Here is a 26,719-nt window from a genome sequence, read left to right as displayed (position 1 = left end):
TGCCATTATAGATATGCTGAATTTAAACCATTTGGAAACTTCCAGAATTAGACTTTATTTTTTCTAGTGCGAGCAGGATTGTTTTGGTTTAATAGTTTTGTTTTCTTTTGGCAGGGATGACCTGGGATTTAGGCTTATATCTGAACAGGTTAGCCATCATCCACCGATCAGTGCATTTTACTCAGAAAGCATTAATAAGGATTTTGTTTTCCATGGCTCGATCTATCCAAAGCTTAAATTTTGGGGTAAGAGCGTAGAAGCAGAACCACGAGGAACGATCACACTAGAACTTAATAAGTAAGTATGTTTATATTTTTGAGAAAGGAAAGCTTCACCCCAATCCCAATTTTGATTAATTGAATAAAATATATTTAACACTTAAAAAGTAATATCATTTGCATTAACATTTCATAAGGATTACCCGAAAATTCTAAATGAGCATACTGCTGTAGGTATTTTTATTTTTTTTTGTTGCTAAAATCACCCTATTAAATCTTTTGTTACAATGAATAGGTTAGAATTGCAGCTTGCGTTTGGAAAAATTACTGTTCTGTAATACCATAATTACATATAGTTTGGGAAAGAGAAGACCTCTGGCCCATCTAGACTACCTTCAAACCTCCCATCAGAACCTTCCTTACTAGCATGGATCTATTTATTTCCTCAAAAGGAATTCATCAAGTCCCCGGCTGAGTGCTGTTAGTTTACAACAAAGTCTTGTAAACTTCTTTCAATATTTGTACATTTTTTGTGTTTTAGATTGTGTTGAGGGCAAGTGGCCTACTTCTTCTAATTCGTCTGTTTGTATGTTATTACACAGAAGCAGGTCTTCAGTCAAACAGGTCCGTGTTGATGGTTATGCTCCACATGAGTCCACTTTCGCTCTTTTAACATCATCAACATTCCCTCTTATGTTTATCTAGCTTCCCCTTAAAATGCATTTATGCTATTGGCATTAGTTGCTCCTTTCGGAAGTGCATTCCACATTCTTACCACACTGGGTTAAAAGAAAATATTAGCTTGAATTTATTAATGAGTATTTATGGACTGTATTTGTGGTTGGCCAGTAAATGGAAACACCTTTACATCTACCGTAATAAAACACTTTCATAACCTTAAAGGCCTCTTTGAGGCCATCCCCACTGCCTTCTCTTTAGAAAATACAGTGCCAGCCTGTTCAATCTTTCTCAGGAAGGAGGTATTGCTGGGAATGAGATGGAACAGGTGGATTAAGAGCATATGGGAACATATGGATTAGAAATGGAGAAGAGCAAGAAACATTCTAAAGTAGAACTTTAAATTGCAAGAGGGCTAACTTTAATGGGATGAGAAAGGATCTGGTCAGGGTAAAAATGAACCAAAGAATGACTGAAAAATCTGTAATGGAACAATTGGTAATCTTTAAGCAGGAGGTTTCAGGTACAGACTGGATACATTCCAACAAGGGCAAAATGATAGGGGAACTAAAGCCAGGGTTCCTTGGATGATGAGGGAAATAGAGAATATGATGAAACAAACTACAGGGGGCTGGCTTCTCCGTTCATCTGACTAAGTGTTGACGACGGGGCAGGATTTGTGGACTTTCACGACAGCACAACTGGCGCTGAACCTGGACTGATTCAGCGACTGTATAGGGGCTAGCATTGGACCAAGTGGAAAACAATCGATTCCAATGAAAAACTGTACAGGATTCGCCGGGTCTGTGATTGACACTCGGGAAGCTGACAAGCTGCAGCTGCATATACACATTACAATCCCCTCACACAATCATCCCAACCAATAAGATGGCACTGGTTGTGCTGGAGCACACCCATACAGCTGATGGGTCTGCTGGGGTAAGAGGGAACCTAGTGGGGGGTGGTCCGGGGGAGACACCTATACGATCCATGGCCCTAAGTTCACAGTGGTCTCTCAGCGGCATGTGCAGCTGCATGGCTGCCTTTCTGGCTGCAACAGTGGTGTTCTGTGCCTGTCCACCCCGACCCCACAGCCCACAACCCGCTAGTCCCCCCGGTCAGCGACACAACTGTCAGCAAACTATGGCAAAGTTGGACACTTTCCGTATGCCTTCTCTCTCCCTCAGCAGCCACGACAGTGGTTTCACAATTTCTAAAAGCACAGGTGAACTGCGCCGTCGGGAACTCTGCCCATCGGAGGCGAAGAATCGCGGAGGCCCCGGCGAATACCGGATAAGGCCTGTTAATGATATACAAACGTTGTTTATTGTACATGCATTCCAGACCGCATTGACACCACTGTGGAGGTGATGGAGAATTGCGATTTGGTGTCAAATCGGCACCTTCTGCGATTTTTGTGTCGGGCCCTATTCTCCACCCAATCGCGTTTCCTAATTTCGGCTTCAGCCTATGGAGAATCCCGCCCAAGGTGTATGATGCACATTAGGTAAATTCTTCAAGCAGAACCAGGCCAAAAGCAATAAGGTGAGAGGGAAGTGAAGTGGAAAATAAAAATGGCAAACAGAGAATATAACAATAGAATTAACAAAATTGAAATCCAAAAATCTTGGGCAGGATTCTCCGTCCAGCGAAGCCCCAGCACACTGCCAGTAGGTGGGTTCGGTCACACTCCGGTGAGGGGGGGAGAGAAAGAGTGAGGAGGTCGCGCAGCTTTTTTCAGCCATGCTCGCTGTTCCTGACGGTGGGACTCACGGACTCTGCCATCTGTGCCCAGGCCCAGTGTGCGGCAGTGGGTGGCGGCCTTCTTCTCACCCCGGGGAATAGGGTGGCTTGCCACTCCTTCATGGCATCCAGCAGGTTCTCCAGCTTGGCTTCAGCAAACCGAGGTGCCGCTCTCCATGTTGCCATCTTATTGGCTGTGATGAGTGTGTGTGGGGAATGGAGTGCTAATATGTAGCTGCAGCTTGCCAGCCTCTCGAGTGGCAACCCCGACCCCGGCGAATCGGACACCGAGCAATGCCAGTGCCAGGAAACACGCAGCCAAACGCGCTCGTTCTGTGACTTTGTTCTCATTTGGGTGAATCACGCCCTAGGTTGGAGAAGCTGGGGTTGTTCTCCTTGGATCAAGGGAGATTAAGGAAGGATTTGATTGAGATGTACAAAAATATGACTGATTTAGATAAGCAGGGGAAAGGAAAGTTGTTCATAGCAGCTGGTGGTACAAGGTCTCGGGATGAGAGATGCAGAAGGAATGTCAGGAAGACATTTTTACACAATGAATGATCATGACCTGTAACTCGCTGCCCTCAAGGTTGGTGGAAGCAGGGCTATCAATGATTTCAGAAGGAATTTGGAAGGACACTTGAGGGAAATAAACTTGCCGGGTTATCTGGTTATTGAGGCAGCAAAATGGGACTGACTGGATTGCACTTCAGAGAGCGAGAATGAACTTAATGAGACGAATGGTCTGCTTTCTGGTTGGAATTACTCTATAGGCTACATTTTACAAAGTCTGTGGGAAATGCAATGGCTTGACTACCTACTGACTGGAGACAGGTGCCAATCATTCTAAATAACAGGCCAATTAATGCTTATTTTAAAATAATTTTTAATTCATTCCGCATCATTCTGGATCACAATGTCTTCATCTTCAACACCAAGTTCTTCATCCAGACATATGGGGACCAAATTCGCACCTCAATATGCCAACATCTTCATGCACAAGTTTGAACAAGACCTCCTCACCGCACAGGATCTTCAACCGACGTTATACACCAGATACCTCAATGACATTTTTTTCCTTTGGGCCCACGGTGAAGAATCACTGAAACGACTACACAATGATATCAATAAGTTCCATCCCACCATCAGACTCACCATGGACTACTCTCCAAAATCGGTTGCATTGTTGGACATCAAGGACGGTCACCTCAGCATTTCTCTTTACCGCAAGCCCACGGATAACCTCACGATGCTCCACTTCTCTAGCTTCCACCCTAAACACATTAAAGAAGCCACCCCCTATGGACAAGCCCTCGTGTACACAGGATCTGCTCAGACGAGGAGGAGCGTAACAGACATCTACAGACGCTGAAAGATGCCCTTGTACGAACGGGATATGGCACTCGACTCCTCGATCGACAGTTCCAACGCGCCACAGCGAAAAACCGCACTGACCTCCTCAGAAGACCAGCACGGGACACAACTGACAGAGTACCCTTTGTCGTCCAGTACTTCCCCGGAGTGGAGAAACTACAACATCTTCGCAGCCTTCAACACGTCATCGATGAAGACAAACATCTTGCCAAGTTCATCCACCACCCACCCCCCCCCCCAGCCCCCCCACTACTTGCCTTCAAACAACCGCGCAGCCTCAAACAAACCATTGTTTGCAGCAAGCTACCTAGCCTTCAGAACAGCGACCACGACTCCACACATCCCTGCTGTGGCAATCTCTGCAAGACGTGCCAAATCATCGACATGGGTACCACCATTACACGTGAGAACACCACCCACCAGGTACGTGGTACATACTCGTGCGACTCAGCCAACGTTGTCTACCTCATACGCTGCAGGAAAGGATGTCCCGAAGCGTGGTACATTGGTGAGACCATACAGAAGCTGCGACAACGGATGAACGGACATCGCGCGACAATCGCCAGGCAGGAATATTCCCTTCCAGTTGGGAAACCTTCAGCAGTCAAGGGCATTCAGCCTCTGATCTTCGGGTAAGCATTCTCTAAGGCGGCCTTCAGGATGCGCGACAACGCAAACTCGCCGAGCAGAAACTTATAGTCAAGTTCCGCACACATGAGTATGGCCTCAACCAGGACCTTGGATTCATGTCACATTACATTCATCCCCCACCATCTGGCCTGGGCGTGCGAAATCTTACCAACTGTCCTGGCTTGAGACAATTCACACCTCTTTAACCTGTGATTATCCCTCTCTCTAGTTGCTCCGTTTGGACCTGTAAAGACTTAATTACCTGCAAAGACTCTTATTCAAAGTATCGTCTTGCATCTTTGACTTTGTCTATATTATATATATATATATATATATATATATTTCTGGAACCTACCTCTTCATTCACCTAAGGAAGGAGCAGTGCTCTGAAAGCTAGTGATTCGAAACAAACCTGTTGGACTTTAACCTGGTGTTGTAAGACTTCTTACTATTTTAAAATAGTGCTGGGATTTTATCAGGATGCAGCCAGCAAATGAAAGATATCCTTATTCAGCCTTTATTTGAGGGGCTCTCTCCTTCTCCTTACAGTCTTGGCTGCTGATACCTCGATCAGTGGTGCTTCCAACCCTTAATTAGGTAGCTGTCCCAATAGCAGCTTTTTAATTGACCACTGCTATTAAAACATTTCCACATGCCCACGTGGACTTGGGGCCTGCTTTTGGTCCTGATGGCGGGACGACGTGGCTTTTAATAAAATCTAGTCCAATGACTATTAAAATTTGTAACATTTTATTTTGATGACAAGAACTGCAAAATTCTGCAAAATGCCAAATGCATCTTAATTGTAATAACAGATAATGCTTGGTTCAGAGATGCTTTTATCTTAAGTTTAAAATGTTCTTAATCCTTTATTAATGGGGGTGGCATGGCTGGTACGTGTTGAATGAGTATAGGTGAAGGAATGTACATTTTGCTCATATACTGGTCGATATCAGGAGTAAATGACACGTTATGAATGCATGTTCTCCAATTATTGCACTCAGCAATATGTTGTTGAAATTGGTTGGGTTTTTTTTTCAGGCACGATGAGGCCTATAGTTGGACAAATCCCTCATGTTGTGTACATAATGTAATAATTGGCAAACTATGGATAGAACAATACGGAACAGTAGAAATTGTTAATCACAGGTAAGTAAAACAGTGGAACGGGAAAAACGTTCAGAAATGTTAGATCTGTCGCTCCACAAATGCTGCCTGACCTGGTATTTCTGCCATTTCTTTTTATTCCTTGGGAAGAGCTCTTTCTGAATATGCCTGATAATTTTAGTCTTTTTATAATTGTAACTTATTCATGTACTGACATAAAATGGTTGACTTGGACAGATAAATTTAGCTATTGTGTTAAATGTAAAGGATGCCCAATAGTTGTGAAATTGTAGATAGGTCAACTTTTCTTGAAATTTAAAAGCAAATGAGTGCTGTTTTTACAAATGCTAATTTGATGAAGTGTTTTTTTTTACCGAACACCACTCTTAGCTAAATTGAGCTCCGCAAGGTGTTCTCTTTTCCGTTACAAATCTGCTATTGATTTTTATTTTGCTGTTCAAAACCTGCATAAGCACACTTGGTTCAGATTTTACAGCATCAACTATTGGCTATTGGCTAGACTAATCATCTGATAGATTGAGATTTATTTTGAGACTCTGTACCATAGTCTGGATGTGCTGTACGAACCCCCAGATAGAGATTAAATTATAATTGGGTTATTACTGCTGCCAACATCAGTTAACTATGGGCAGGGGGGACTTCAATTGTGTGTGTGATCCTAGACTGGACAGGTCGAATCCCAAGTCCTCAACTACATCGGGGGTGGCAAAGGAACTATTGATGTTCATGGAACAGATTGGGGTGGGCGGGGGCGAACCCGTGGAGATTTAGACATCTGAGTGATACGGAGTTTTTATTTTCCCATGTTCATTGCGTTTACTCCACTAATGATTTTATTGTTTCGGTAAGTCTTTGATCCCTGGGTGGATGGGGGAGTATACTCGTAGATCGTAATATCGGATCATGTCCCACGTTATGTGGATCTGTTGTTGGAGGCAGGCTGCTCTCAGCGATCCCTCCCCCCGTGGAGGTTGGACATGGCGTTGCTTGCAGAGAAGGTTTTTTGTGAGCGGATATCCTTTGCATTGGGGGGTATGTGGAGTTAAATAAGAACGGGGAGGTATCGCTCTCCACACCCTGAGAAGCACTGAAAGCAGTTACTCGTCGGGAGATAATTTCATATCTGGAAGGGTGGAGAGGCAGAGACTGGTGGACTCTCGTACCCCAATGGGCTTTTGGTAGAGACAAAGAAATTACAGATGGTCTTTGAGTTGTTGTCAACAGGGACTGCGGTAAGCCAGCTTCGTCACAGGGGGAGATGTTTTATGAATATTGGGAGAAGGCCAGCCCTTGTTAGCCTCACCAGCTGAGGCGACAGGCTGCCTCCCGAGAGATTGTTCAGGTCAGGGACTTGTGTGAGGGCTTGGTTTTTGCCAGAGAAGGTCAGTTAGGTGGTGTTTGAGACTTTTTACTGTGGGCTATATAAGTCTGAGCCTCCTGGGGAGGAATCGACAGTGGTACAATTTTTAGATAAGTTGACCTTTCCGGAGGTGGAGGCGCCAAATGGACAGCAGGAGATTTTGAACTGTATTCATCCAGTTGAGTTTTATGAACAGTTTGCTGGGCTGCTGGTTCCGCATAAGTTGGATATGTTCAACAATTATTTGTCTCGGGCATGGGATACTGCCAGCCACTCTGGCACAGGCATCGATCGCCTTGATCTTGAAAAGGGACAAGGATCTGACGGGGTGTGGGTAGTACCGATCTGTTTCTGTTAAATGGTGACGCAAAACTGGTGGCTAAGGTGTTGGCAACTTTCTTGGACCCTTGCCTGCCTGGGGTGGTTTTGAGGGAGCAGGCAACATTTGTCAAGTGCCGGCAGCTGTCACCGCCATTAGCAGACTCTTGAATGTGGTTCTGTCGCCCTCCTCAGTGGCTCAGCCAGAGGTGATTATCTCGATGGACTTGGAAAAGGCGTTTGATCGGGTTGAGTGGAGGCATCTTTTTGAAGTTATGGAGTGATTTGGTTTTGGGCCCAGATTTATATCCTGGGTTAGGGTTTTGTACAGGGCTCCCACTGAGTGTCCGTACCAACGCTTTGAGCTCACTCAGTTGAACAGGTGTACGAGGCAGGGGTGTCCGTTATCCCCACTGCTGTTTGCGTTAGCAATTGAGCTGCTGGCCATTGCACTTGTGGAGGGGGATATAGTGGGGATGAAGGGAGCATAGGGTGTCCCTGTATGCGGACGATTTGTTGCTATACATTATGGATCCTCTTTCCAATGTCGGGGAGCTGTTGGAGATGCTTAGGAAGTTTGGTTCCTTATCTGGGGCGGAACGGGGGCACAGTGGTTAGCACTGCTGCCTCACAGTGTCAGGGACCTAGGTTTGATTCCGACCTCGGGTGACTGTCCGTGTGGAGTTTGTACTTTCTCCCCATGTCTGCGTGGGTTTCCTCCGGGTGCTCAGGTTTCCTCTCACAGTCCAAACATGTGCAGGTTAGGTGAATTGACCATGCTAAATTGACCCTAGGTTGGGGTTATGGGGGGAGTGGGGTTTGGGCCTAGGTAGGGTGCTCTTTCATGGGGTCGGTGCAGACTCGATAGACTGCATGGCCTCCATCTGCACTGTAGGGATTCTATGAAGTCAAACCTTGGCAAAAGTGAATTTTGCCTGGTTAACCCCTCTGGGAGGGGAGCTGAACTGGGGACGCGACCGTTCCGTCTGTACAGGACTAGTTTCTGGTATCTGGGAATTTGGATGGCTCATGATTGGGCCTTACTCCATAAACGTAACTTGGCCGGTCTGGTTTTTTTGTTGCCACCTCCGGGTGAACTCTAACAATGAATCTCTCAAGGCGAACTTAATTTTCTCCATACAGAGAAAGCGAGCCATGTCCGATCGCCAGGTCTCCGACTTCGGGGGCTTTGGGTCCCTCCATGCCAAAAATATCCGTCTCCGGGCTACCAGGGAAGCAAAGGCCAGAATGTCTGCCTCTTTCTCCTCCTGGATTCCCGGATCCTCCGACACCCCGAAAATCACCACCTCTGGACCCAGCCCCACCCTTGTTTTTAAAACCTTGGACATGACGTCCGCAAACCCCTGCCAAAATCCCCTAAGCTTTGGACGGTTCAATTCCCGTAACAGCCTCCCCGAACAGGCGCCGGAATGTGGCGACTAGGGGCTTTTCACAGTAACTTCATTGAAGCCTACTTGTGACAATAAGCGATTTACATTTACATGTCCAAAACATGTGGACATGGTTCGCCAGTTCTCCCGTACATTTTGCGCCTGTCCTCCACCCCAAAGAATCTGTTCATCCGGGCCACTGTCATGTGAGCCCTGTGCACAACCTTAAATTGTATCAGGCTGAGCCTGGCGCATGTTGCAGACGCGTCATTGACTCTACTCAACTCATCTGCCCATAAACCATCCTCTATCTCACCTCCCAGATCCTCCTCCCACTTACGCTTCAACTTCTTGGTCTGCGTCTTCTCGGACCCCATAAGTTCCTTATAGATGTCCGAGACGCTCCCCTCCCCTACCCATCCTCTGAAAATTACTCTATCCTGAATCCTCCTCAGTGGTAGGAGCGGGAAGGTTGCCGCCCGTTTACGAAGGAAGTCCCGCACCTGCAAATATCTGAATTTGTTTCCCCTCACCAGCCCAAACTTTTCCTCCAGCGCCCTCATACTCGGAAAGCTCCCCTCCATGAACACATCCTCCATCCTCTCAATCATCGCTCTCCGCCATACTTGGAACCCCCTATCCATACTCCCCGGGACAAACCGGTGGTTATCACAAATTGGGGTCCAGACCGATGCCCCCCCCCCCCCCCCCCCCCCCCCCCCCACCCATTTCCTGATGATTATTTTCGCCACCCAGTAATAGTTGCTGAAATTTGGCAGCGCCAGCCCCCCCCCTCCCCCCCCGCGGCTCTGCCCGAACATTATCTTCCTTACCCGCGGGGTCTTGCCCGCCCAGACGAAGCCCGTGATCACCCTGTTGACCCGCTTAAAAAAGGACCGCGGAATAAAAATGGGGAGACATTGAAATGCAAATATAAACCTCGGGAGGACCGTCATTTTCACCGTTTGTACCCTCCCGGCCAGTGACAACGGGAGCGCGTCCCATCTCCGGAAATCGTCCTTCATTTGGTCCACTAGCCTGGCCAGATTCAATTTATGCAGCTGGTCCCATTCCCGAGCCACTTGGATGCCCAGGTACCTGAAACTACACCCTACTGATCTAAACGGCAGCTCCCCCAGTCGCCCCTCCTGTCCCCTCGCGTGAACCACAAGCATCTCGCTCTTATCCACGTTTAACTTATACCCTGAAAACCGGCCGAATTGCCCTAAAATCTTCATGATTTCCTCCATCCCCTCTACTGGGTCCGAAACGTACAGAAGCAGGTCATCCGCATAGAGCGAAACCCTGTGCTCCACCCACACACCCCCCGGACCAGTCCCCTACAGCCCGTTGAAGCTCTCCGAGCAATTGCCAACGGCTCTATAGCCAATACAAACAACAGTGGGGAGAGGGGGCATCCCTGTATCGTCCCCCGGTACAGTCTAAAATAGTCCGAAGTTGTCCTGGTCGTCCGCACACTTACCACAGGAGCCTGATACAGTAACCTGACCCAGTCAATGAAGCCCCGCCGTAATCCGAACCGTTCCAGCACCTCCCACAGATAATCCCATTCTACCCGATCAAAAGCCTTTTCTGCATCCATTTCGACCACTACCTCAACCTCCCTACATTCCGGGGGCATCATGATCACATTTAGCAGCCTTCTTACATTGGCCATTAACTGCCTACCCTTGACCAACCCCGTCTGGTCTTCCCCAATAATGTCCGGAACACAGTCCTCAATCCTGGAGGACAAGATTTTGGCCAGCAACTTGGCATCCACATTCAGCAGGGAGATCGGCCTGTAGGACCCACACAGCTCTGGGTTCTTGTCCCGCTTAAGAATCAGCGAAATCATTGCCTGTGACATCGTCAGGGGCAGCACCCATCTTTCCCTTGCCTCATTAAACATCCTCAACAATACTGGCCCCAGTATCCCCGAGAACATTTTATAAAACTCCACTGGGTACCCGTCCGGAGCCGGGGCCTAACCCGCCTGCATGGCCTTCAAGCCCTCCACTATATCTTCCAGCGCAATTGGGGCCCCCAGCCCTTCTACCCGCTCTCTGTCCACCGTTGGGAAATTCAGCCCCTCCAAGAAGCGCCTCATCCACTCTGGCCCCGTAGGGGGTTCCGACCTGTACAGCCTGCTGTAGAAATCTCTAAACGCCTTATTCACCCCTACCGAATCACCGACCAGGTTCCCCTCATCGAACTTTACAATCCCTATCTCCCTAGCTGCCTCCCTCTTTCTAAGCTGCTGTGCAAGCATTCTGCTGGCCTTCTCCCCATGTTCATAAATCACCCCCCTCGCCTTTCTCAGCTGCTCCACTACCCTTCCTGTGGTCAGCAAGCTAAACTCCGCCTGCAGCCTCCGCCTTTCCCTCAGGAGCCCTGCCTCTGGGGCCTCCGCATGCCACTAGTCGATCTGTAATATCTCCTTTACCTGTCTGTCCGTCTCTGCCCTGTCAACCTTCTCCCTATGCGCCCGGATCGAGATCAGCTCCCCCCTGACCACTGCCTTCAGTGCTTCCCAAACCACCGCTGCCGAAGTTTCCCCTGTGTCATTGACCTGCAGGTAGCTCTGAATGCATTTCCTCAGCCACTTGCACACCCCTTCATCCGCCAAAAGTCCCACATCCAACCTCCAGTGCGGGTGCTGATTACTGTCTTTACTAACCTGCAGGTCAACCCAGTGCGGTGCATGGTCTGAGATTGTTATCGCCGAGTACCCAGTGTCCACCACCCCAGCCAGCAAGGCCCTGCTCAAAATAAAGAAATCGATCCGGGAGTACACTTTATGCAGTGTGAGTAGAAGGAGAACTCCTTCGCCCTCGGCTGCCCAAACCTCCACGGATCCACCCCCACCCCCCCCATCAGTTCCATGAACCCTCTTGGTTCCTTTGCTATTGCTGGCACCCTGCACGTTTTCGAACTTGACAAGTCTAAGCCCGGGTCCATATCTGTATTGAAGTCCCCTCCCATGACCAATCTGTGCGAGTCCAGGTCCGGTATCTTCCCAGCATCCTCTTTATAAACTCCACATCATCCCAATTTGGCGCATATACATTCACTAATACCACCTGCACCCCCTCCAGTTTCCCACTGACCATAATATACCGACCTCCCACATCTGAGACTATTTTACCCGCCTCAAACACCACCCGCTTATTGATCAGGATCGCGACCCCTCTAGTCTTTGAATCTAGCCCCGAATGAAACACCTGGCTGACCCAGCCTTTCCTCAGTCTAACCTGGTCCGTTACCTTAAGGTGCATCTCCTGCAACATCACCACGTCCGCCTTCAATCCCCTAAGATGCACGAAAATACGTGCCCTTTTGACCGGCTCATTTAACCCTCAAACATTCCAGGTGATCAGCCTAGTTGGGGGGCTCATTGCCCCCCCCCCCAACCCTCCCCCCTCCGCCGATCAGTCATCTCCTTTTTCTAGGCCCGCCACCAGCCCGTGATCCGAACCTCCACCGGTTGGCCTGTCTGGTTGATGGGATGAAGGCTGATTTGAAGAGGTGGGTCGCTGGCGGAAGAGTCAAAACGGTGAAAACAAATTTCCTTCCAAGGTTTTTGTTTTTGTTTCCATGTCTCCCAGTCTTTCTTTCTAAGGCTTTCTTTGGTAGGGTCAATAAGTTAATATCTACTTTTTTTGGGGTGGTACGTAGGGTGTTTTATTACAGAGGGAAAGTCGATCGGGGGGAGGTTGGCGGGTTGGCACTACTTAATCAGCTGTATTATTACTGGGCAGCAGACATGGATAAGGTACGAGGGGGGCTGGTTTAAGGATCCAGACTCTATGCGGGGGTAGCTGGAGGAGGCATTTTGCACAGGATCAAGCTTGAGGGCTCTTGTTACCGTACCTCTCCCATTCTCTCCAGTAAGATTTTCGTCAAACCCAGTGGTAATAGCCTCTTGGAGGATTTGGAACCAATTTAGGCAGCATTTTAGGCACTATGTTGTTGTTGGTGCTGAGCTGTAGGAATCACAGGTTTGTGCCGTCTGGTCTAGATTCAACGTTCAGAGCAGGTGCAAGACTTTGTGTGTAAAGAGCTCCCATTGTTTTCCCTGGTGCTAGTGCTGTCGCTTTTGGATAGGCTTCTAAAGTCTTTTGGATAGTCTTTGGATGAGCTAGGGGAGGGAAGGATCTCAGACATTTATGGGCAGATGTTGGCGAAGAAGCAGGCTCCTTTGGAATAAGTAAAGAGGAAGTGGGAGGATGGGTTGGCGGTGGTCATGGGGGGTGCAGTCTGGAGTGAAGCTCTTCATAGGGTCAACTTCATCTCTTCTTTTGCAAGGTTAAGTTTGATACACTTTAAGGTGATGCATAGGGCGTACTTAATTGAGGCACATATGAGTGGGTTCTTGGCAGGGGGAGTGAGATATTCTAGGGGGCCGGCGAACAATACGCACATGTTTTGGCTTTGCGCCAGGCTAGTGATTTTTGGGTCTCCTTTTTCGAAACAATATCAGGGACTCTTGGAGTTTAAGGTGGAGCTATGCCCGATGGTGGCCATCTTTGGAGTTTCAGACTTACTGGAGCTGTGGGAAGGGTTCGCCTCTCTAAAAGCCCGGAGGTAAGTCTTGCTCAGATGGAGGTCCCCGGTGTTGCCTAAGGCTTTGGCTTGGGTAGGGGATCTGGTGGATTTTCTGCACCTGTGGAAGATGAAGTATACTCTGAAAGGGTTGGTGGGTGAGTTTCACTCAAGGTGGCAACCAATCATTATTTTTTTTAAGGAGTTGGTTAACTTCAGCTGTAAGGGGGTGGTGTTGGATAGTTTGGTAGGGCTTTCTTTGGGAGGGGGTTAGGTGAGGCTAGTCTTGGTACAATGCTGGGCTAGGTTGGAGAGGATTGTGTTGGGGATATTTTGTTTTGTAATAATGTCAAATTTGTTTGAATGGTTTGAATATTTTGTTTTGTATGTTCTAATGAAAATGTTTGAATAAATTTTTTTCAAAAACGCATGATGGTGGATAGGCAATGACTAGTGGCCAGAATTCCGGCGGGATTCTCTGGTCCCGCTGAAATGAATGGAATTTTGGGTGAGCGCCAAATTCTCCGTTCCCGCTGGCAGTGGTTGCGGGCGAACTCTGATGGGAGAATCCCGGCCAATATTTAAGGAACAAATTTATGTATTGCAACAGTTCTACGATTTTTTTCTAACTTAAAAACAAAACAAACAAAGCGGTCTTCATGGCTTGCAAAAAAAAAAGTATGAGAGTAAACTTGCAAGTAACATAAAAACAGTTTGTAAAAGCTTCAATAAGTATATAAAAAGAAAAAAAGGTTAGTGAAGACAAAGGCAAGTCCGTTACAGTACAAAACAGGATGATTTGATGGAGAACAAGGAAATGGCAAAGCAATTAAACAACTGCTTCAGTTCTGTCTTCACAGAGGAAGACACAAATAATTTCCCAGAAATTCTAAGGAATCACGGGTTTACTGAAAATGAGAAATTGAGGAAATTTACTTTGCTAGGAAAATAATGTTGCAAGGGCGACATGGTGGCGCAGCGGTTAGCACTGCTGCCTCAAGGCACTGAGGACCTGGGTTTGATCCCGGACCTGGGTCACTGTCCGTGTGGAGTTTGCCAATTCTCCCTACGTCTGCATGGGTCACACCCTCACAACCCAAAGATGTGCAGGGTAGGTGAATTGGGCATGTTAAATTGCCCCTTAATTGGAGAAAAAAAAGATTGGGCACTATTTAAAAAGGGAAATTAGTGTTGGACAAATTAATGAGACTGAAAGCCAATAAATCCCCAGGGTCTGATGATCAACATCCCTGGGTACTAAAGGTGGTTGCCATGGAAATAGTAGCCACATTGGTTGTCATCTTCCAAAATTCTACAGATTCTGGAACTATCCCAAGTGATTGGAGGGTCGCAAATGTAACCCCACTATTTTAAAAAGGGAGTGAGGGAGAAAACAAGAAATTAGACTGGTTATCTTAACATCAGTAGTAGGGAAATGCTGGAATCTGTTATAAAGGATGTGATAACTGGACACTTAAATTATCAATGGGGATTAGACAAAGTTGACCTGGATTTATGAACGGGAAATCATGTTTGACAAGCCTACTGTTTTTTGAGGATGTAACTGGTAGAATAGAGAAGGATGAAGCAGTGGATGTGGTGTATTTTGATTTTCCGAAAGCTTTTGAAAATGTCCCACATAAGAGGTTAGTGTGCATCCTAAAACTGTGCCCATATTAGAACATAGAACAATACAGCACAGTACAGGCCCTTCAGCCCACGATGTTGTGCCGACCATTTATCCTAATCGAAGATCAACCTAACCTACACCCCTTCAATTTACTGCTGTCCAATTTACGGCTTGTCTAAGAGTCGCTTAAATGTGCCTAATGACTCTGACTCCACCACCTCTGCTGGCAGTGCATTCCACACACCCACCACTCTCTGTAAAGAACCTACCTCTGACATCTCCCCTATACCTTACTCCAATCACCTTAAAATGATGTCCCCTCGTGACAGCCATTTCCACCCTGGGGAAAAGTCTCTGGCTATCCACTCTATCCATGCCTCTCATCACCTTGTACACCTCTATCAAGTCAACTCTCTGCCTTCTTCACTGTAGTGAGAAAAGCCCTAGTTCCCTCAACCTTTCTTCATAAGACATGCCCTCCAGTCCAGGCAGCATCTTGGTAAATCTCCTCTGTACCCTCTCCAAAGCATCCATATCCTTCCTGTAATGGGGTGACCAGAACTGGACACAATATTCCAAGTGTGGTCTAACTAAGGTTTTATAAAGCTGCAGCAAAACCTCACGGCTCTTAAACTCAATCCCCCTGTTAATGAAAGCCAATATACCATATGCCTTCTTAACAACCCTATCAACCTGGGTGGCAACTTTGAGGGATTTATGTACATGGACCCAAGATCCCTCTGTTCCTCCACACTTCCAAGAATCCTGCCTTTAACCCTGTATTCAGCATTCAAATTCGACCTTCCAAAATGAATCACTTCACATTTATCAAGATTGAACTCCATCTGCCACTTCTCAGCCCAACTCTGCAACCTGTCAATGTCCTGTTGTAACCTGCAACAACCCTCAACACTATCTACAACTCCCCAACATTTGAGTCATCGGCAAACTTACTAACCCAACCTTCCACTTCCTCATCCATGTCATTTATAAAAACCACAAAGAGCAGAGGTCCCAGAACAGATCCTTGCGGGACACCACTGATCACCGACCTCCAGGCGGAATACTTTCCATCCACTACCACTCGCTGTCTTCTTTCGGCCAGCCATTTCTGTATCCAGACAGCCAAATTCTACCACAGATGTAAGACTGATGGGTCTGTAATTTCCAGGGATTTCCCTATTCCCTTTCTTGAACAGGGGAGCAACATTCACTTAACTCCAATCATCCAGTACTACTCCAGTCGAGAGTGAGGACGCAAAGATCATCGCCGACGGCGCAGCAATCTCCTCCCTCGCTTCCCGTAGTAATCTTGGGTATATCCCGTCAGGCCCAGGGGATTTATTTAGCCTGATGCTTTTCAAAATTTCCAGCACACCCTCCTTAATATCAACCTGTTCGAGTCTATTAACCTGGTTCACACTGTTGTCATGAGCAACGAGGTCCCTCTCTCTAGTGAATACTGAAGCAAAATATTCATTTAGGGCGTCCCCTACTTCCTCAGACTCTAGACCCAAGTTCCCTCCACTATCCCTGATCGGCCCTACTCTCACTCTGATCATCCTCTTATTTCTCACAAGTGTAGAACGCCTTGGGGTTTTCCCTAATCCTTCCCGCCAGGGCTTTTTCCTGCCCCATTCTAGCTCTCCTCAGTCCATTTTTGAGTTCCTTCCTGGCTACTTTGTAACCCTCTAGAGCCGTGCCAGATCCTTGCTTCCTCAACCTTACGTATGTTTCCTTCTCCCTCTTGACTAGAAGCTCCGCTTCTCTTGTCATCCAAGGCTCCTTCACCTTACCATTCCTTCCTCGTCTCAGTGGGACAAAACTATCCAGCACTTGCAGCAAGTGCTCCTTAAACAACCCCCACATTACTGTTGTGCATTTCCTCAAGAACAATTGTTCCCACTTTATGCTCCTCAGCTCCTGTCTAATGGCAGTATAATTTCCCCTCCCCCAATTAAATACCTTCCCATACTGTCTGTTCCTGTCCCTCTCCATGACTATGGTAAAGGTCTAGGAGTTGTGGTCACTGTCACCGAAATGCTCTCCCATCGAGACATCTGACACCTGGCCTGGTTCGTTGCCGAGCACCAATCCAATATTGCCTCCCCCCTATTCGGCCTATCTACATATTGAGTCAGGAATCCTTCCTGTACACACCTGACAAAATCTGCTCCATCCAAACCATTTGCACTAAGGAGGTTCCAGTCAATATTAGGGAAGTTGAAGTCACCCATGACAACAACTCTGTTACTTCTGCACTTTTCCAAGATCTGCCGCTCAATCTGTTCCTCTATCTCTCTGCTGCTATTGGGGAGGTCTATAGAAAACTCCCAATAAAGTGACTGCTCCTTTCTTGTTTCTGACTTCCACCCATACTGACTCAGTCGACAAACCCTCCTCAACTATCTCCTTTTCTGCAGCTGTGGTGCACTCCCTAATTAACAGTGCCACTCCCTCTCCTATTTTACCTCCTTCCCTATTCTTCTGAAAACACCTAAACCCTGGAACATCTCACACCCATTCCTGCCCCTGTGAAATCCATGTCTCCACAATGGCCACAGCATCGTAGTTCCAAGTACTGATCCATGCTCTAAGTTCATCTCCCTTATTCCTGACACTCCTTGCATTGAAACAGATGCACTTTAACCCATTCCGCTGAGTGCAACTTTGCCCTATCAACTGTCTATCCTATCTCATAGACTTGCTGCATACTATTTCTGCCTGTTCAACAGCTACCCTAACCTCTGATCCATAGCTCTGGTTCCCATCCCCCTGCCAAACTAGTTTAAACCCTCCCAAAGAGCTCTAGCAAACCTCCCACCCAGGATATTGGTGCCCCTTCAGTTTAGGTGCAATCCGTCCTTCATGATTCTAGATTACCCAGCCAGGGGAAACAAGATTTCCATATTTTACCTGTCCAGCCCCTTCGTAATTTTAAATGCTTCGGTGAGATCACCTCTCATTCTTCTAGACTCCAGAGAATATGGACCCAATTTACTCACCCTCTCATCATAGGTCACCCTCACCCCAGGTCCAATTTAGTGAACCTTCATTGTACTGTGTTCAATGTAAGTATATCCTTCCTTAAATATTGAGACCAAAATTGCCCACAGTATTCCAGGCCGGGTTCGATTCCCGTCTTGGATCACTGTGTGTGTGGGGAATCTGCATGTTCTCCCCGTATCTGTGTGGGTTTCCTCCGGGTGCTGCGGTTTCCTCCCACAAGTCTCAAAAGACGTGTTTGTTAGGTGAGTTGATCATTCTGAATTATCGCTCAGTGTACCTGAACGGGCGCCGTGGAGTGGCGACTAAGGGATTTTCACAGTAACTTCATTGCAGTGTTAATGTAAGCCTACTTGTGACACAAAGATTATTATTATTAAAGTCTTGGATAATTGCAGCAGGATTTGTTTATTCCTGTTCTTCAAGCCCCTTGCAATAAAGGTCTGCATGCCATTTGCTTTCCTAATTGCTTATTCGACCTGCATGCTAGCTTTCTGCATTCCTTGTGCAAGTATACCCAGGTCTCTCTGAACATCAACATTTGCAAATTTCATGCCTTAAAATATTCTGCTTTTTAATTCTTACGGCCAAAGTGAACAACCTCCTCCTTCCCTGCATTATACTTTATTTGCCACCTTTTTGCCCACTCCCTTAACTTGTCTATATCTATTTTCAGCCTCTGTATCCACCTTACAGCTTGCATTCCCACCTAGCTGTGTATTATCAGCAAACGTAGATACATTACTCTCCGTTCCTTCACCTAAGTCATTAGTATAGATTGTAAAACGCTGTGTTCCCAGTATTGATCCTTGCTGATTTTTTGAGCTAAAATCCTTTCTATCTAATGTCCTTTTATCATCCTTTATTACCTATCTCCTTTACCAGCCTGCCTGTCTTTTTGAAATACTGTTTACCTTGGAATATTTATTTCCCAATCTTGGTCACCTTGTAACCATGTCTCTCTAATGACAATTAGATCTGAACCATTTACCTCTGTTGTGCCACGTGTTCATCTACCTTAATGCCAATGCTTCATGTATTTAGGTAAAGCGACTTCAATTTTATTTTTTTTAAACTACTATTCCCTTCATGGACTTTATTCCCTGATCCACTATTGCCATTAAGCATTCTCCCTCCTGTCCCACTCAATTTATCTTTACCCACACCAATATATTTCTTATTGCCTCAACTTTTTTGATTTATAAATCTCCCTTTACCTAAACCCTGTTCATAAAAACTATTTTCCTCCACTCTGACCATATTTGCTGCTGCATGCTTATGGGGATATCATCCCTGTGACACTCCCCTCTCCTGACATCTAGCCATGAGTTGGATGGACTTTATGGTGCTACCTTCACCAGTCAGAATTCCCAGTGTAACTGCTTTGAGTTGGAGATTTAGTGCTTCTGTTTACCACCCAATTTTAATATAAGAACATAAGAACTAGGAGCAGGAGTAAGCCATCTGGCCCTTCGAGCCTGCTCCGCCATTCAATGAGATCATGGCTGATCTTTTCTACCTTTTTTGTTTCTGTTCTCTCTCATGCCTGAACTCTGCTCTGAGTATCGGTAATTTGGCGTCTTTACACTTAACCTACACTTATTTACAAGCACAGTGGGCTAAACAGCTGGCTTGTAATGCAGAGGCCAGCAGCGCGGGTTCAATTCCCGTACCGGCCTCCCAGAATAGGCGGCGGAATGTGGCAACTAGGGGCTTTTCACAGTAACTTCATTGAAGCCTACTTGTGACAACAAATAATTATTATCACAAGGGTTTTTCTAGCTTCCTCCATGAAATTTAGAGATGTAAATCTGTACATTTTTTAATTTATTTTTTGACATTTTTTATTTCAAACAAATTTGTAACATTTCCAGAGAGAAACCAGGCCCTATGCAAAGAGCCTTAACAGAGTGAAAACAAACAGTGGGAAAGAATAAACATGTTACTAAAGCACTTCCCCTGTCAGCTCTGTTTGCCCTGCCCCACGTGTTCAACTAAACTAACGTGGCTCTAAACCCCCCCCTTCCCTCGGGTGCTGCTGCTGTCGATTTCCTGCGCTGTTCCCTGAGAGTCTGCAAGCGACTTTCTCCCCCGGGGGATCCCTAGATACCCCCCCCCCTTGCCCACTTAAGTCTTCTCTGCTCTCCTTCCCGGCTGCCCCCCAACCCCCGAGGCTTGACCTGCCAGGCTAGCCCTGCGCTTGGCCCTAGCCTGCCCCTCCTCCTACTCTCCCTGGGGGCCCCTGACCTACACTAGCTACGCTGACCCCTGCCCTTGGCGCCTGTCTGTCTCCCACCCGAGTGCTCGGGCCCTCCCCCACGCACCAAGGACCCATTAACCTGATTGTATCCCACTGTGCCCTTTCAAGTCCCTTAACCAGCCCCTAGCCCATCCCTCTCTCTGAGGCCCCGATCTCCCGCCAAAATGTACCAAGCGCAGGGCCCCTCTCTCTACCCCCCCCCCTCCCTCGATGCTATCCCCCCCAAAACACCCAACACAATGCGCCCTCCAGCCCCCGCTCTCTGTCCCGGCTGAAAACAATCTTGGATTGAACATTACAGTACAGGATAATTTAATAAACCGTGCCACACAAAAACTCTTGAGAGCCCAGAGCCCTTTAGTTCAAGTCCAGCTTCTTTTAATAAAATTCCACACCTAGTCAGAGCAAATTAGGTTAACAGACCGCCGCCACTGTACAGCACTGAGAAAACTAAGTGCCTGTTAGTTCAAGTCCAGCTTCTTTTCTTTAATAAAAGCCCAAACCTGTTCTGGTGTCTCAAAGTAGTAGTGGAGTTCCTCAAACGTAACCCAAAGCTTTGCTGGATACAGCATTCCAAACCTCACCTTTTTGTAGAGGGCTGCCTTTACCTTGATGAATCCTGCACGCCTCTTGTCCAGCTCCGTTCCCAAGTCCTGGTAGATGCGCACCTCACAATTCTCCCATCTACTGCTCCTCTCCGTCTTGGCCCATCGCAGCACACGTTCCCTGTCAGCAAGCCGGTGAAAGCGGACCACCAAGGCCCTCGGTCGGTCGCCCGTCCTGGGCTTCCTTGCGGGGGCTCTATGCACCCCAACCAACTCCAGGGGTCGGGGGAAGGCCTCCGGCCCCATCAGCGCCTCGAGCATACCTTTCATGTATGCACCCACATCGGACCCCTCGCAGCCCTCGGGGAGGCCAACGATCCTCAAATTCTGCCTCCTGGCTCTGTTCCCCAGCTCTTCAAGCTGCTCCTGCATCCTCCTCTGGTGGGCGTTCAGCTCTTCCACCTCGTGCTCCAGCTCCACCACCGTGTCCGCCTGGCTGGAGAGCTTCACCTCGACCTCCCTGAGCGCCTTCTCCTGGACTACCTGCGCCTCGACCATTCGGTCCATTACCGCCCTCATCGGGTCCAACGTGTCCCCCTTCAATTCGGCGAAGCAGTTCTTAAAAAACTCCATCTGCTGCTCCCTTGGCCAGTGAGCCTCCGCTCCCTGGTCCCTGCCGTCCGCCATGTTTCGCCGCATGGCCTGGGGTCCCCGCTGCTGCCGCTTCGAGCCCTGCAGCTCCACTCGACCACTTCTGGTCCAGCTGCTCACACCCGGGGGGGGGGGGCCTCTTCCCTATCTTCCCCTCAACCTAACCAGGTCGCCAGGTCCCGCAAAAGTCCGTTTAAAAGGTCCGTTTCCCCATCGCGGGCGGGAGCGATCCGACCTGCTTCCTCGAGGGCGCCCCCTGGCCACCACCAAATCTGTACATTCATAATAAAACTTTGAACCTCATACTCTGGGAAGATTCAAAATCTGATCTTGACTCTTACTGCTTATTGTACGTTCATTAGATAAAAGATTAAAGTGAATTTGCTTGAATTCTTTATTTGAATTTTTAATCCACAAATGATATTTAGCATTAGCATAATTCTTCCAATGAATCCCAAGCTCTTATTGTGAACAATGTTACATCCAAGTGATATAGAATGATTGGGTATTAATATAATATCTCTACTCCAAAGCTGACCTGAAATCAAATATCATAAAAGTTCCTTTGCAATTTTCTGTATTATGACGCATGTTTCTTCCCTTTGCAGCACTGGTGAAAAATGTTTGCTGCATTTTAAACCGTGTGGGCTTTTTGGAAAAGAACTGCACAGAGTTGAAGGATACATTCAGGACAAAAGGTTTGTTTGAAGGAAATGCATGGATATGTTTTATGTTATAACAATTACAATTAGTAGTGTGTCCTTGTATTTGAAAAAATACTTCATTTGGCTGAGGACATAGTGAAAGGTACTATATAAATGCACATTCTTTTTCTTTCATTTTCTCTCGCTTCCAATAACTGGAAGCAAAAGATTGTCTACTGTATATAGTTCAAGTTTAGATTCCTAATGTAATGCCATCTCCTCATTAAATTAAAACCAAATTCTACGCATTTTCTTCCTACACAGTAAAAGGAAGGTTTGTGTGATTTATGGCAAATGGACTGAATGTCTGTGGTGCGTGGACACTAACACCTATGAGACCTACAAAAAAAATGATAAGAAGGGTGGAGATCAAAAGAAATTTAAAGAGGTAAGCTCTTTTTGATGCTTTTGTGTACTATGGAAGTGAACTTTTCTTTAGATGTATACTAGTTTATTGAACACTTTGAATAAAACTAGCAGTTACATTGAAACAGATGTCACCTGTTGCAGCTTCTCGCTCTACTACTCTAACTTTGAAAACAACTTCTGTATGTACATGGCATTTCTGCTGACTATCTGTCAAAGTTACAGCAGAAGAATAGGATGGACTCCAAGGAAATGTGTCCCCTTTGACTTTTTTTCTCCTCTACAGATCACATTGGGTAGAAATTTAAGGATGGCAAACGATTGGTGCTGGCCATCCCGAGAGTCGGCACTTAACGGGCAGCGGCTGACTTGAACTCCCACTGCCATGTAACACTCAGTTGAGTGTTGATTGGCGGTGGGCAGGACTTTCGTCCACCCTTGGAACAAAGTTCTGCACGTGAAAGCTGTTCACCTTCCCGCCTGACATGGGAAAAAATGTAAATGTCACTTGCCTACCTAGCCTAAAAATGGAGGCTGGGCGGGATAAGGCCTTTAAATGGCCATTAAGTAGCCACTTAGGAGCCTTAATAGGTGAATGGGCAGGTTTCCGCCCAAAGCCCTGCCTGCCCAAGCGTGGAATTGCACCTTGGTTTGGGTGGGCGGATTCCTGGGAGGCTTCACGTCCAATTTTTATGTCCACTGTGTCTCTCTCTCTCTCTCGCTCTAGATTATATAGTTTGATTTTTTTTCAATCAGGAACAAGAGTTTCTGCTCTGAATGTATGGGGTAATAACGAGCTGTCTCTCACAAATACCTTTTTAAAGCTCATTATTGCGGGTGGCGCAGTGGTTAGCAGTGCTGCCTTAAGACACTGAGGACCTGGGTTCGATCCCGGCCCATGTGGAGTTTGCACATTCTTCCAGTGTCTGTGTGGGTCTCACCCCCACAACCCAAAGATGTGCAGGTAGGTGGATTGGCCATGCCAAATTGTCCCTTAATTGGGACAATTTAAATTGTCCCTTAATTGGGACACTTTAGATTTATTTGAAAAAAATAAAGCTCATTATTGATGTGTTTTAGCCAGAAGATGTTGTGAGAGCCGAAAATGATGAAGCTGATGACATGCCTGAAATTCAGGAAACTGTACAAGTTATTCCTGGAAGCAAACTACTCTGGAGGATAGCAGCAAGGCCTTCACACTCCTCTCAGGTAAGAATGAAAGTCTGATACAAATTTAAATAAAATTTCATGAAATGCATGGATGTATGCATAGTCTGTGTGCTGCTTCTGACACTAAACAGAACATAGTTTAGCTACTAAACATTTGAGAAACATTGATTCGCAAATTAAAACCAGATCACTAAATGTATGGAACAATAAGCCCTAAAAAGCTAAAATTGGCACTGGGCCAATGGGACACTGCACTGAAAAATAGATGAATTGTTAAGTCAACAGTCTTACAGATGTATACTTTACTGATGTGTTGTTTAAACTGCCAGTCAGTGTTTCTCAACTGTTCAAGAATACAGCTAGTGGTATTATTCTGTTCAGGAAGTGGGTTAGGGAAAACATCAATGTAACAAAAAAAGCAGCTAATAGTTCATCATAGATGGCAGTGGAAATAGGGTCACAAACTGATTTAATTAGCAGTTTGAAAATGCTGCTCACTATTGTGATCAGCTCTAATGGTCAATGTTGTTCTCACCCTCAAGAAGACCACGAGGGTATCACTGATTGCTCTCATAGGCTTTGGAGAATATGAGTTCCCGTGGTGAGCAGGTGGAGGCCCATGCAACTGGGGCTTGTTAGCGGGACCGGCAGTTCCCGATAGTCCTGGGCTGGAATGTTTGTTTTGTGTGCTGCAGTAGCAGCTTAATTTCATATAAAAGAAATCAGTTTGGCCTTTTACTCCACGCATCCTTGATCTGTAGACCCACCCTAGACCTCAAAAGGGATATAGAATTAGCACTATCCTTGGTGAATGCCGAGCAAGTTCCCAGAACTCCAAAGAATGATGGCCAGTAGCCTATATTCCCAGCGAAGGCTTCCACTTGCCTCATTCACCAATTCGACATTCATCCTGGACATTCTGCCATCTCAAAAGACAGTTGGATAACCGTAGAAGTACCAGGGAAGCCTCCCTGTAGGACTACAAGTGTCAGTCGCAAGACTGCTGTAAGTGTGGCCAAAGGACATGACCCATGCAATGCTGCCAGAATCAGCAGTACATATACCGCCCAGGCAGAAGCCAAAGCCAGTTCAGGCTCGAGCCTTGTAAGGGCAGCACGGTAGCATGGTGGTTAACACAATTGCTTCACAGCTCCAGGGTCCCAGGTTCGATTCCCGGCTTGGGTCACTGTCTGTGCAGAGTCTGCACGTTCTCCCCGTGTGTGCGTGGGTTTCCTCCGGGTGCTCCGGTTTCCGCCCACAGTCCAAAGATGTGCAGGTTAGGTGGATTGACCATGCTAAATTGCCCTTAGTGTCTAAAATTGTCCTTCGTGTTGGGTGGGGTTACTGAGTTATGGGGATAGGGTGGAGGTGTGGGCTTGGGTAGGGTGCTCTTCCAAAGAGCCAGTGCAGACTCGATGGGCTGAATGGCCTTCTTCTGCACTGTCAATTCTATGATGAAGTATATCAGCCCATAGAGGACACAACGATGCCGCTAAATTGCATCATTACTCCTAAGGTTGCCCCAATAAAGATAGCACTATTGGTCAATGGCCATTCCCTAGAAATGGAGGTGGATCCATCATCTGGGATCAGACTTTCCGGTGTCTCCAAATGTGTATCTTTCCCCTAGGCCTGCAAAGATACCAGGGCCAGGCTAGATATGTATACAGGGGAATCTTGTATTATGGGGATCACTAAGTTTCTGATTACCTATGGGCAACAGACTGCCCATCTGCCGCTCACAGTTGTGCGATGACATTATTTGAGGACCAGGATCCAGCCTCTTGGGGCAGAGACTGGCTCCAGAGGATCCCTCTGGACTAGCTACAAATTGTAACTAGGAACCGGTGGACTGTACAAGATTATTGACAAATGTCCCAAGGTATTCCAAGAAGACCTTGGTAGAATAAAGAGAGCAAGGATAAAGATTTATGTGGACCATGACACCCGACCCAATATTGCAAGTTTGGCCTACCCCTGAATGGGATGCAACCTGACCAGCTATTGTGTGGGATCAATAATGTCGGGCAGTCTGTTAGTAAGACCTCCCGTTTAGATCGGTACTCCATGCCATGCATAGAAGATCTATATACCAAGCTGGCAAGGCGTCAAACCTTCACCAAACTAGATATGAGCCATGCCTACCTCCAGCTAAAACTAGTCGAGTCATCCAGGAAATTTATGATGATCAACATCCTTAAGGGATTATACAAATATACTGGCCTGCCTTTCGGAGTCTCGTTGGCATGCACCATTTTTTCAATGCGTGATTCGCCAAGGGGTACCTAAGGTGGAAGTATACCTAGAAGACATACTAATCACATGAGCCAAGGAAAAAGAACACCTCGCAAACCTGGAGGAGGTTTTGAAATGATTTTCTGATGCAGGTGTCTGTCTCAAATTAGAAAAAAGTGTGTCCCAGGCAGGCAAAGTGATATGCCTAGGGTTCTGAGCTGATTTTAAAAAGGCCTAACCCGTGGAAGATAAATGTAAGGCCATCAAAGAGGCACCAACCCTGAGAAATATGACAATTAAAATCTTTCCTCGGCCTCGTAAAGCATAATGGGAAATTTTTCCCAAACCTGGCCACTTTATTGTCACCCCTGCACACTGTGTTTAAAAAAACACCAGAAGTAGTCATGGCAGGGGCCACAGCCTTCGCAAAGGTGAAGCAGCAGTTAATATCATCAACATCCTGGCTCATTATGATCCCAAGAGAGAATTGGCATCAACTTGTGTGCCTCTCCATATGGAGCAAGGGCAGTCCTTTCCTATTGATAGGACAATGGTACAGAGAGACCTACAGGATATGCATCCAGAACGTCGGCAGATGCGAAATGATGCTATTCTCAGATTGATAAAGGATTGGTTGTTATTTTTGAGGTGAAAAAATTCTACCCATACTTCTATGGCCAACATTTCACAATTCACAGACCATGAACCCCTGCTGGACCTTTTCAAAGAGGATAAAGTAAATTCTTCCACCACCATCCCCCCGCCAA

The 26,719-nt window shown here is 46.7% G+C and overlaps 1 protein-coding gene across 4 annotated transcripts in view; it reads left to right on the top strand.

Moving 5' to 3' along the window:
* Positions 1-26,719, top strand: part of osbpl2b (oxysterol binding protein-like 2b) — a 120,621-nt gene that overhangs the window by 73,692 nt on the left and 20,210 nt on the right. For all 4 annotated transcript variants that reach the window (XM_072515089.1, XM_072515088.1, XM_072515086.1 and 1 more), the window contains 5 exons: positions 115-297; positions 5,685-5,792; positions 22,086-22,175; positions 22,446-22,569; positions 23,628-23,756. In XM_072515089.1, the coding sequence (XP_072371190.1) occupies positions 115-297; positions 5,685-5,792; positions 22,086-22,175; positions 22,446-22,569; positions 23,628-23,756 (634 nt within the window). The remainder of the gene's footprint in view (positions 1-114; positions 298-5,684; positions 5,793-22,085; positions 22,176-22,445; positions 22,570-23,627; positions 23,757-26,719) is intronic.

The sequence above is a fragment of the Scyliorhinus torazame genome, chromosome 8 (genome assembly GCF_047496885.1).
Source record: "Scyliorhinus torazame isolate Kashiwa2021f chromosome 8, sScyTor2.1, whole genome shotgun sequence".
Classification (NCBI taxonomy): Eukaryota; Metazoa; Chordata; class Chondrichthyes; order Carcharhiniformes; family Scyliorhinidae; genus Scyliorhinus; species Scyliorhinus torazame.
This window is presented reverse-complemented; position numbering and strand designations above follow the sequence as displayed.